Source organism: Peromyscus californicus, unplaced genomic scaffold (assembly GCF_007827085.1).
Source record: "Peromyscus californicus insignis strain IS unplaced genomic scaffold, ASM782708v3 Scaffold_18__1_contigs__length_77618521, whole genome shotgun sequence".
NCBI lineage: Eukaryota > Metazoa > Chordata > Mammalia > Rodentia > Cricetidae > Peromyscus > Peromyscus californicus.
Window position 1 is genome coordinate 62,026,706 of NW_026294480.1, and position 13,058 is coordinate 62,039,763.

At 42.9% G+C, this 13,058-nt stretch overlaps 1 protein-coding gene across 1 annotated transcript in view; it reads right to left on the reverse strand.

Moving 5' to 3' along the window:
• The window catches only part of Acot12 (acyl-CoA thioesterase 12), a 41,372-nt gene extending 28,518 nt beyond the window's left edge, over nt 1-12,854 (reverse strand). Inside the window, exons 1-4 of the mRNA XM_052742846.1 lie at nt 12,679-12,854; nt 5,848-5,917; nt 2,876-2,936; nt 422-523 (exon numbers count right to left, since the gene is read on the reverse strand). Coding sequence (XP_052598806.1) covers nt 422-523; nt 2,876-2,936; nt 5,848-5,917; nt 12,679-12,808 — 363 coding nt within the window. The 5' untranslated portion in view covers nt 12,809-12,854. The remainder of the gene's footprint in view (nt 1-421; nt 524-2,875; nt 2,937-5,847; nt 5,918-12,678) is intronic.
• Nucleotides 12,855-13,058: the final 204 nt, after the last annotated feature.

Below are 13,058 nucleotides of genomic sequence, written 5' to 3' on the forward strand. Positions count from 1 at the left end.
TCAGCAACTTTGATACTTTCCTGAAGGTCTAAAAAATGATTGGACCATGACTTTCAACTACTTGCCGAATTTTTCCTGCTTAAAAAAAGAGAAAAAGTCCAACTTAATTTTGAACTTCATAACCAAAAAAAGAACTAATCCAGTAAGCAATATTTTTAAGAAGTAGATATAACTTTTGGATAATTTAAAACACTGTTTTTCTCCTTCATAAAGCTGGTACGTTTTTCCCTTTAAGATATTACTCTCAAAAGATGTTCCTCTTCAGTTCTATGATGTAACCACAGAATAATACCAATAAATATCAATGAATAAAAAAATATTGAGGACGTGAGTCTTACAATAAGGAAAAAAATAATTAGGAAGCAGTTATTCCTATGTCCCTGGCTTACAAGAAGGGTATCTGTTCACGTGGGAAATTTACCTTTTCTTTTCCAACTGGTTTAGCCACAAACGTAGAGAAAGCCACACAGAGGAGCTTCTCAGCGCCGGTGAACTTGTCCTGTACTATGACCTTGATACTGATCTGAAGGAAAGAAAAACAAACCGTCAGTCACCCAGATAAGAGATTCAATTGCAACGTGCAAAATGCAGTTGCATACTTCTCCACCCTGCCTTCCAGTTTTTAAGTGACATCGGCATTTTAGTTTATCTTTCAGTGATGCTATTTCTTCAGTGATGAGCTCTATACTATGACAAATGAAACTCTTCCGAATGTGGGAATACACACACTTACCATGAAAAATAGCTGGGATCTAGCTATCTAGAATACATTATATCAGCCCATTACCCAGAGGAAATACTTAACTAACTTTTAGGTTAATTTCTTCCTGTTACACATATGCTCTATTACATGTATACAATGTAATATTACATACATACATGCAATATTACATATGTGTTTTATAAATGTATATACAAGGTACGCATCAATGTTTACATACATTATAAATTTATCATGTTGCATTTGAAGCTCTACACTCTAATTCTTAAAAGTTTGCCTTGCTTCAATAAACATTTGAAAATCATATTTGAGTGAACTCTCTCTCAAGGGCAAGACAGCCTACCGTGAGAGAAACTATCACTGTTTTTAACCTTTAGTTGCTACATTTTATACCCCACAATAACAGGTCGGAATTGCTGTTAGCTGCGGCTTGGTTTCCTTGGTTTGGTTTTTTTCTGGAGCAGTCAGCAAGTGACTAAGGCATTTTGTAAGGACTCTGCCGGGGGTGACTCTCCCTCCGTGTGAGGAGTCCTGAAGCTAGCTCTGCAGACTTGCACGCCACAGAAAAAGGTCTCTAGATTTGGACTAATAAACGCTCTCGCATATCTCACCCAGATAAGCAATACTATCTTCTGAGAATAATGGACAACCTGGGACATCTCAGTTCAGCACTGAGTAATGAATGATAAAGTACACATATTTCTACATCCTCGCCAGGAACACCATGTACAAAAATAATCAATAGCCGGGCGGTGGTGGCGCACGCCTTTAATCCCAGCACTCGGGAGGCAGAGCCAGGCGGATCTCTGTGAGTTCGAGGCCAGCCTGGTCTCCAAAGCGAGTTCCAGGAAAGGCGCAAAGCTACACAGAGAAACCCTGTCTCGAAAAACCAAAAAAAAAAAAAAAAAAAAAAAAATCAATAACCCATGACCCACTTTAAGTCACTTAATTGAAAACAGAAACTTGTATTTGCATGGTAAATCTCAAGTCAACTGGATGTTAATGAATCAGACACAAACCAATCATTCTTCACGTCTATAAACAACCCTCAGCCACATGGATTTTCATGTCAGAGAAATACACAAGGAAGAATAAACTAAAACATCAAACAAGAAAAGCCTAGCTACAACTCTGGAGTGTTAAAGTTCAGACATTATCAGCTACCAGGACAGTTGACTGAGGTATGTGTGATGAACAAGTGTCTCGGAGACATGGCAAGGGGAATTCACTATGTTAGGGCAGAGTAGGTGAGATGGAATTCCACTCTCTGAAAAGAAGTAGAAAACTAGATAAGGTACAGGAAGTGACCATTTCTACAGATGGGAAACCGGTGACAAGGGTTGTGATGCCCCAGGGTAGGAAAACAAATGAAGGGAACGTCTCATTTCCTCTCATCCTGAAGGTAATTCACAGATGACAGTCGGGGAAGGGGAACTCACCTCTGCTGTGTTGAAGAAGCAGAGAGCAAATAGACAAGGGATCTGGAATTTGTCGGGCAGGGTCCCAGAAAAGAGATATCTACATACAGAGAAAATTCTGGAAATGTGCATGTGGTCTCCGTGGGTCTATGACTTGATACCAATCTGAGCATGCACAGCATGAATAACTTCAGAGGAAACCGCTTCGCACCAGGGAGCTGTGAAGTGAATATCTCCAGATCTCCCACACTGCTGGGAACCGTCCGAGTTCTCTCTAGGCAGGCCTCACCAAGCCTGAGACACCCATAGAGCCCACAGGAGATTTCGCCCTGCAAGAGGCACCAATTGCCCCTTGCAGTTGTATTGGCTAGTTTGCCCTGCAGGGGGCGGGGGTGTAAGGAGATGGAGACAAACAGTTTGGGTAATAGTATTGTAAGAAGAAGTAAGAAACAGAATCTATAGTTCGCAAAACGCAAAAGGAAGCCCCTCCCCTCTTGCACGTTCACTTTGCGTGTGACCTTCTGTAGAACACGGTGTCACACTGAATGTGAGTGGCAGGGTTAAGTGGGGGGCATCAGCTCCTCAGCCTTCACCCGCGTGTCTGACTACAGATTTAAGGCTTTCTGAGATTCAGGATCCTATCAGCTGTAAGCATGCTCTAAGCATCCTCCTTGGCGCTCTGAAAGCCGTGAAGACGCGTCCTCCAACAGGCGGCCCCGAGGAAAGGGCCACTCACCTCCATGCTCGTGCTGAACGCTCGAGTCACTTTTGCTCGGATGGTAATAATTTGTCCAATTCTGTTTTTAAGAAGAAAGAACGGTCTCATCAATCGTAGCACATTTCATTTTCAACTTAGTAGATACCTGTGGCATAAAGCAATTCCACCTGAACCTGCTGATAATGCTCACATATGGAAAACTCAGGTTGAAGCTAATGGCAAAGATAGGCCTTCAGGATAGATGTTAACCATTTAAATCACGCTCATAATGTTAACAGACTCCCTTGTTAATCAGAAAGGAGCTTTTGCAAGGACAGTGTACAAGGTGACCCTTTCCACAATAGATACTTTTTTGTATAGCCGCTGTTGCCCATAGGAAATTCAGACAAGCACACAGGTAGACCTGTATCACTGATGCTTGCTTTGAAACTTGAGCTAATAAACAAACAGACCAGCAAACGTAAAGAAACAGGCCAGGCCATCAGTGAGCTTGCTAGGTAGATGTGGGCCCTCTGAGCTGCTCCTCAGTCCACCCACCCCACACTGCTATTAGAACTCTGAAAACTTGGAGGTCAAGACTTTGGGTCACTGATCCCTTCATCTTAGTGGAAATTAAGATCTGCCCAACGTAGGCTCCTTTTGTTCCCCCATCCCAGCTGACTCTATTTGACTACTTCGTCATGGCTCCCTCTCTACCCCACCCCATCACCTTGGCTCTACCCCACCCCATCACCTCCTCTCCATCCGGGCTGTGTTGTTAACCCTTTCCTCTCTCAACCCTCCACCTCTCACTTTTGCCCGACTTTTCCAGGCTATAAAAATATTGAAGGTTTCTCCTTCTGAAATCTTTCTTTCGAGTTTCTTTGCATATCCAACCTTCCTTGAAGAGTCACTGGTCTTTCTAACTCACACTGCTCACTGAATTTTGACTAGTGGAGCTGCTGGAACTAAGGTGTAGTCAGTGAGTCAGGGCTGCTGAGCTTGATGAAGCAAGGTTTACTTGGGGGCACAGGTATGGAAACACAGCAAGTCCACAGGCATACAAAGGAACGGCTGAAACTTCACAACAGAAGCCTTTGTCATTAAACGAAGTGCTGTTCCTCAGTGTGGTCACATCAGTGACAAAATGAATGCTGTGCACGAACCAAGGCAGCATGCCAAGTTGCTTTGAGTCATAGCGAACAGCATGCCACTCACCCAGCAATAAACCTGTGAGGTTAACACGATGATTCTCGTTTTACTCTCAACAGAAATTGGGCTTAAACGATGATATAGCCAGCAGCTAGCTGGGCCAGAGTTCAAACCCTGGTCTTATCTGAGTTCAAAGTCAAAGCCATGGAAACATGGTCGTATTTGGGCTCCTAGAAAGGCTAGCAATTAGCTCTGCTTTAACCACAGCGGAGAGGCTCATTCAGATACATTAAGGATAGATAGTCTATGAGGTAAGTCACTTGGTTTTCCTGGAAGAGTGGCCATATCTACTAAATCACTTTGTGCACCTACTGAGGCCCTATATACTGTGTCTCTCATAATCTGTAACAATCCAGGCCAGAAAACAAGAAGTAAAGGAAGGAATTTACATTATGTACATAGATATATGTCTTTAAACAAGTAATTCTTGTGTTGGAAGTCTGAAAAAAATCAGTATTTTAGTAATGCTTTTCTTAATGTTTAGATTCATCTAACTAATCTAGAAAGCAATAAAAGTCATACAAAACCCTTCAGAGTGAGGACTTAGGCAATGTTGACTAAAATGGCCTATGCATTTGCATTTTGATCAAGCAGCTCTGTTTTCAGGGATCCAGGCCCAAAATACACTAGCAAAAATATGAATACACCCCACATAAATCCATATATTTAATATCTGTGATAGCAAAAGCAATTCAGTGTTTAGTAATGATGACCAATTGAATTAGGGAGCTCTACAGTGAATACGAAAGTATCTGTAAACATAATAACAGCTGTGTGCATTGCACTGGCATGGTTTTATGGGTGGACTCTTACATGGAACAGGTGGAGAAAGTGACACCACATATTGGAATTTCTTTTTTAAGGAATATGGATAAATTCTCACTTATATTTTAATGTAAAGGGGTAATTCTCAGATAAAAAGGTAGATACTTAAGAGAGAGGAGGGAGCCTAAGAAGCAGTGAGATAGAAACTAAGTTTCCCAGAGTGAAATGCTTTCCCCACATTTGAGCTTACTGCTTGTAAATGTTTTAAACAGCAATCAGATCCAACAAAATTAAAATGCCATCTTCAAACACAGAAAGCAGCTGGACTGGACTCTGTCCACATGGTAGTTTAACCCATCTGGAAGAGAGTTCTTTCAGTAACTTCAAATGCAGTGGTTGTGGCTATGTGATGTTTTTAAGAGGGACCTTGGTATTTATGAGTATTTACTGAATTATTTACAAATCGTGACTGGTATTGCTTCAGAATAATTCCCAGATGGGAAAGACCACAAAGGACTAAGGACAGATATGAGCTGATGCTTCTTACAGGTTAGCGATGAGTTCCTATGATACACCACACTAGTCTTTCTAGTTTTACTGTCTGACTTGAAGTTCTCTCTTGAAGGGCTGCTAAAGCATACAAACACTCTCACATATAGAATGTTCCTTAAAACTTACTTTATGTACACACAGGAGTTAGTGTTTGTACCGCACCAACACAGAGATCCTTATTATCATCTGTCATGCGGGAGAAAGAGCCATTACAGACGAGATGATAGAAAGCTTGCCATGCACGGCACTACAATGCCTCTCATGCTGACAGTGACTTAGCAAAACTGAGACTGGATTTGTACTGAGAAAGGTGAGGACAAGTGGAAGCCGGGACATTTTTTTTTAGCTGATTTAGAGAGGGTCCAGTGCCTCTTGTTTTCTAAGAAACTCGATCATTGGCTCCAAATGAACAAGGTGCAATAAACATGTACTGTAAATGAACCAGAAAATCCCCAGGAAGTGGAAAGAGCAACACTCCTTACCTAGCTGTGTCCTCAAACAGAATGTCATCCATGGAGGCTGTGACGCACGAGATCCCGGCATGTTTTTCAGCTTCAAAAAACGAGTGAAAGTATGCCATATTAGTGGCTGTGATTAAATGTTTTAGCAAAGGGAAAAAGGAACACATTGAAGTAGATTTGTTTTAGGAACACATCCCCTCACTCGTTACAGTGCTCATATATTCAGGATGATCTGTATTTACAAGCAGGCCTGTGCTCTGTATTGTGTGATGATTACTGTACTTTCTCCTGAATTTTAACTTAGGAATATCTAATTTGAACTTTAACTGTGCTCATCATTTATTATTACCAAACTGACACCAATTCTTCATGCATTACAAGGTTGTAGGAGAGTGTGGCTAAGGGGTGGGGTGATGGCGAAGAGGAGCTCATCATTTTCCGTGGCCCATGTCTGCACTTAATTTGTCCAGAATTGTTTTGATTATTGGTTTTGCTTAACATAAAAATACCAGAATTTATGCTATTGGAAAAGATTTTGATGTATGTTTCTCCCAGCTTTGTTTTTGAGAGGCATTCTGTCAAAATCCAAACAGATTTTCATCGACCTTTTTTTTGAGACAGCTAACATATATGTTGGCCAGGAACTCACTTTGCAGCCCAAGCTGACCTCCAGACTCTGATCCCCGCCACCCCCAAATTCTTACATAATGGATTACAATGTAAGTATTAATTGATCATCTCAGGTAAAGAGAGATGAAAAATGAACCACTTTGGAACTCTGTGAGAGCAATGGGCAGGAAAGAGGCTTGTTAGTTACAAAACAATCCAGCAAAAAGATGGGGATACGGAGGTGTCCAACTCTAGGCCTGCTCAGGGTGGGCTCAGCTGAAGCCGGTGTGGCAAGCATGAGGCATGCTTGGCTGATTTCCAGGTGTTGAGCAGGATCAGTGTCATTTTTTTTTTTTTTTTTACCTATCTGCTCAGGGACCATCACAGATCCATTCTGAGTCCATCTGACATTTTCCAGAGAAGTACTAAATGTTCTCAAAAACAAGCTACAAAACATTGACAAAAGCATGCCTAGTAGACACTCAGTCCATGAAGAGACAGGCTGTTAACTTAAAGTGTTCTTATTAATAAAGTATGGTTATGTACACGCACCAATGTGATTTGCCAACTTTGAGTGGTTGAAATAATTTAAAAGGAGCAACCAGTAAGAGCTGTATTGCATTTTCTGGGTGAGGGCTGTGCTTACAAAGCACAGTGCTAGACTGTAGGAGGGACCAGGGAGACTCAGCAGCAGGTAACAACACTTACTAAGCATTTCTCACTGGCCATGCACCAAGCATGGAGGCGAGTCCTATCACTGGCTCCATCTTTAAATGAGGACATCCAATCCTAGGAAGATTCAAATGATTGTTCTAGTGGGTTTTTTTTTTTGATTACAAGAAATAAGAATTATAGAAGAGAATTGGGTTGATGAAGCTGAGAAAACTCTCAGCGTGCCTCCCTGAATGTGGACCCCAACAGCTATACTTTCTACTACAAACTTGCAGGGACCAATAAAAAAGAAAAGACAAAAATAGGAGAGGTCGACATAAGGTCCCTCACTCTTGCACATGATTGTATATGGTCTTGTCTTCATTTCACAAGTGTGCCGGGTAGATGATATGAATTCAAAAGGACCGGATTGTCCTGGTCCTTACGTGTTGATTGCCCTTCATACTTTCATACGGTAGAAAAGCTGAGAGCTATTATTGATTTCCTAGGGAAATTTGGAAGCAGACTAGCTGAGCAATTATAGAATCCGCAAAGGTGTCCAGAGAGAGGGTTTTTGAAGGATGAGCTGGAGTGGAATAGATATGAGAGAAAAGTGGAAAGGAAGAAGGTTGCTGAGCAGACAGAACGGTGATTCCAGTGAGCGTGAGGAAGGCTTCTGTGGTGAGAATGGAGTCAGCGAGGAGGAGGGCTGAGATGGAGCTGGAGGGAAGGGCCTGGAGGCCCTTGCTTGTCATTGTTTTAGAACTGTTATTGTTAGATATTGTTCATTGTCGTTTTGCCTCTGACATTTGGTTGTAAACTCTAACGCACTTGGTCCAACCAGGTCTCTGCTGTTACCAATGAGGTCAGTGGTAATTTTAATCACTGTTCTCCTACACTGAGTACAGCCTTTCTGGCTGCTTTTGAGACCCTCTTAAACATATCTGATTATAATATGCCTACATATGATAATTTTTAAATTAATCTTGTTTGGTGTTCTATGGATTCTTGAATTTAACTGTATGCTTTTCAGCATGTTTGGGGGAACTTAAAGCCATTATTTTCTGAATAGGGTGAGTTCCTCTTACTTTCTCCTTTGGGGGACTTTATATTTTGTTTTTTGTTTTCATGATTGTGTGAGACTTTGTGTGTGCATGTGTAATGTTGGGGATTTAATTCTGACTTTATGCATGCTAGGCAAGTGTGCTATAGCATTGGACCATAACCTCATTTTTTTTGTTTGCAAAATTAGATAATTTATATTGATATATTTTTTACACTTGCTAACTTTTTTCTCAGCCATCTTCATTCTGTAGTTAAGGCTATATATCTAGTATATTTTAAATTTAGATGTTATTGTTTTAAGCTATTGAGTTTCCATGTTGCCCTCATAAAACAATCTCTATTTCTCTTTTTGAGGTTTATTGCCTTTTTTGCTCTTTACAATATTATCGATTTCTTTGAGTACAACTACAATAGCTACATTAAGTCCTTGAACTTTAATTCTAGCATCCATGTCATCTATAGGTTGGTATTTATTGATCATCTTTGAAGAATGAGTCATGTTTGCCTGCTTATTTGTGTGTAAGTGTTTTTTTTATGATCTCCGAGCCTTTGATGATTTGTTGTTGAAACAGTGGGTTCCGATGAGCTCTTTGAAAAGGATCAGTTTTGCTTTTGGTGTTTTCTTGAAAAAGCAAGCAGTTCTGTTTACTAAGTCCAAACTATGAACCCTGTCTCTTTAGAGGTGGAGAGGCTCCTTCACTTTCTTTGGTCTTTACTAGAGTTTTGGAGTTTGTCCCATACACACAGAATTCCAAGTGTGCCAGATACCTGGTCAAGGGTTACAATCAGGGTGCTTTGCCTCCCTGACTTTCTCTTTTCTGAAAACATCTCTCCTCACACTCCAGTGTGGATGTGCTTTCCTCCAACAGTGTCCTTTGGATGTCCAAACTGACAAACCTGTAGATTTCTAACTAAAAATTTAACTGGGAGAGAATTGGTGGAGTGCTCTCCCATCTGTAATATCATTAAACATCCCACCCACACACGATACACACACACACACACACACCTCATAAAACTAAATAAAAAAGATTTAAGAAAAAAGAAAAGTTGGACCATTACCATTCTCTTCGAGTGTAACTTTCAAGTGTTCCAAACACTTCCGTTCACTTCTCAACTGCCTTAATCTTCCTTAATTTGCTGTTTTGTCCAAAGTTAATAGTTGTTATCTATAGGGAAAGGCTTTCTGATAGGAAAAACCCTTTTAGCCTTTTAGTGAAGAGACGAAGGGTAAAGACAAAAAAAAAAATCTGACATGATGAGATCAGCTATTTCTGGATGTCCTTTAGATGCATTATGAAGATGAGACCAGGATAAAGGAAACAGTTTGAGAGCCCTCTGAAGCCCACAACGCAGGGTGGTGGGGCTGGGTCTAGGTAGTGGTGTGGAGGCTCAGCACGGAGCTGGGCTAAAGCGATTCCTCCAGAAGGAAGCGTCAGTACACCCAAAAAGGAAAGGGTTATTATCTATTGAATGTGTGGAGAAGGAAGCAACGTAGATAGCATGTCAGGGCTCAGTCCCAGATTTCTGACCACACGGTTGGATGAGTGTGGTGACACTCTTTAGAAGTGAACATTCAGAAAGATTCACGGATGACATGGAGAGGAATTGTGGTCTTGAGAGAGTTCAAAAACAGAACCGGACATGGGGCGCAGGATGACTCAGAGATGGTTTCAGGCTTCGGGTTTGAAGGGCTGAAAGAGGAGGGCCCACCCACAGCTAGGGGGCCGAATGCTAAGGTGATTGGAGCTGTTCCATTTTTCTTTAAATATTGAGAAGTTGTGTTGGAACCCAGCAGTGCTTGAGGGTTACAGCCGTGTCTTGGGACATGACTATCGTCATTATTTACCTTAGGAAACATAACTATACAGAGCACTGGTCAAGGGAACTCTGGTTGAAACAAAGCTAAAAAATTGGCTTTTGTGTTATTCTTCAGATTCGTTCACATCTTACCTGAGTAATGTCCCCTTTTGTGTGGTGTCTCTCATTTCCATAGAGGGTTCAACATGGCCATTATCTGTATTTCACAAGCCAACTTTATCATAAGGATTCTTTAGCATTTGTAATATTAACATTACCAGTTATGAAGGCACCAATAGCAATATAATTACTAAAGTCTAGTGTAAATTGATCGTCTACAGTCTTTCTATGGTCCAAGTCTCCAAAAAGGTCAAACTAGAAACTTTTATGCCAATTACATTTAGTTGCCTTGGAAATAGGCATCATTAGTATCAGCAATGCCAATCCTGTCTATACTTGTTTCTTTCGTTTACATGTGGGTAAACTTCATTATTTCTGATTCCTTGTTACATTGTAATCCAATTCAAATCTTGCTAGAAACGGTTAAGACAGAAACCAAACAAATCAGCAAATAAAACAAATGAATTGTCATTGAAAATATAGCTGAGTTTTACAGGTGGCTAACACGCATGGGTTGGTACTGTGTTACTATATCAAGAAAAGTGGGTCTATAGTATTCTGAGCTTTACTTCTGCCACACGCAGCTTAAGGGATGTGACTAGAACATAAGGCATGTAAAGCCCCTCCCGCTCCAGGTCTACTTTGTCATCTGAACACACATTTCCCCAGAGCTGGGACTAGGCTGTGGTAATGGAGGTTCAGCACAGGGGCTTGACTTAAGCGACTTAGGGACTCTGGGGAAATGGGAAAAGGATGCTGAAGCTGAGGGTCAAGGCATGGAAATGGCCAAGAAAAGAGCAGGTGTGAAGTTCCTTAGAGAGAGAAGCTTTGTACATACTGGGAAAATGCCAGAAGGCTGTCATTGCTGGTATCAGACAGTCTGGAGGGGAGACGGTTACCATGCTACATTGTATGGGAAACAAAATGTTACACTTATTCTTAATGTCAATGCCCTCTGTCAGAACATCCCATAGCTAATCAGTCTGATGTTCTGAGCTAGGTTCAGAATCAATTCATATCTGTCTGTCTGGCCCCTCAGAGAATGAGTTTTCAGCTGCAAAAAGCATCTGTAAAGAATGAAGAAAGTTTGGGTTTTACTTCAAGGATGATGGGAAAATCTGAGCGGTCCTAAGCTGGGGGAGGTGATATGATTCATGGACTTAAAGTTCACTGTGTATAGATAACAGATTCCAGGGAAGCACGATGGGACTAGGACACCAAAGGCATTTCCTCAGAAGGGAGCACAGTAAGACTGACTTGTATCCAAGACTGTATCTAGCACTGGTCTGAAGATGAGAGAAGTCAGCATGTGTATAGTTTCAAAAGTACTGCTCAACAGTTACTTTTGAAGGCTCTCAGTTAGAAAACCCATTTCTATTATAACCCAGTGTTTTCAAAAGCAGAGTTTCCATCCCTCGGTGTAAGGAAATCAAAGTCAGAGCCTAAGTGTAGCAATGGTGAGAGGCTGCCTTTCCTGGGGTGATCATCACATGAGACTACGAACTGGGTGGACTGGACAATAGACATTTAGTTCCTCACACTTCTGAAGGCTATAGGGTCCATACCTGTCACTTCAGAATGGCAAGAGCTCTCTTCCTGATTTGCAGATGGCTCTTGCTGTAGCCTCACATGTTCTAAGCTCCAAGACATGGTCCTGTGGGATCAGGATATGCCCTTATCATCTTGCTAACTCTGATTACTCACTCAATTGTCACTTCCAAAATACAAACTTTGGGGGTGGCATGGAGACATCATTAGGTCCGCAGTAGATGTTTTTATCACCACCCTCACTCCCGGTGCTGGGGATGGAACTCAAGGGCTTCATGCAAGCCGGACAAGCCCTTCACAACTAGACTACACCCCCAGACCTTCTGCTTGCTGTGTTCGCTCTCATCCTCTCTCAAGAATATTGTCAAGAGTTCCCTGACCGCCTAATAGTTGACAGAACAGAGAAGGGAATCTGGTAAAGGAGCCGTCTTGCACTGAGGAAACATTTAGCTCACTCGAGAAAGCATGAACTGTGACCAGTCCTGTAAGAACACTTCTGTTGTTGCAGTAAATAATCTAGCTGTTTGTCAAGAAAATGTGTTAACGTGTGCAAGTACGCATGTGCGTGCTGTGTGTGCATACACACACACACACACACACACACACACGCACGCACGCACGCGAAAAGTTCATGCTTGCATGAACTTTTTTCTAGCCTGTTTTACTTGGCCAATGAACTCAATCTGTAGAATTTTAAATATAGTCAAGTATAAATACAAGCAATCTATGTAACAAAGTCTTCTAGGGGGTCTTCACTATTTTGTGTGTCGAAGGGAGTCCCGTGAAGTAAACATCCGAGGACTACTGGGTCTAGGTCGCTGTCAGTAGCTGTCTCAGTCATCACTTCTGTCTCCACAGCTCTCCTGCTCTCAGCTTTGGGAGCGTTGCCCTTCCCCTTGGCTTCCTTCTCCCAAGCTATCTCAGGCTTCCACGCCAGCCTAGGGCACCCCCAGATCCAGACTCCTGTCTTTCAGGATCCGCAGACGCCATCGCCGCCCTGGCCACCCTGGCCGCCACCCGCCCTGCCCGACGGTGCCCTGGCGTGGGCCGCGCGCTTACCCGCCAGGCAGGCGGTGGTGTCCATCCACTTGAGCAGCTGCCCGGCGCTCAGCTCCCCGCGGGAGTCGGCGTGCGCCGGCTGGATGGCCTGGCTCATGAGCACCTCGCCGGGCGCCACCGTCGCTTCCATCGTCCCGGCGGCGGCGGTGGAGGGAGCTGAGCGCTGGGGGCCAGCGCCAGGCCATCCCGCTCCCCCGGGGCCCGCCCCCGCTCCAAAGGGCGCCGCCCGCTGCAGGCGCCCGTGCTCAGGAGGTGAGAGGTCAGGGTCCCACGAGTCACCTGGGGACTGCAGCGAGGAGGGCGAGGGAGGACGCTGGCCTCTCCCGGGGCAGATCGGGAGCACTGCCTCAGCTCTGAAACCAGGGCACTGGTGTTCTCTA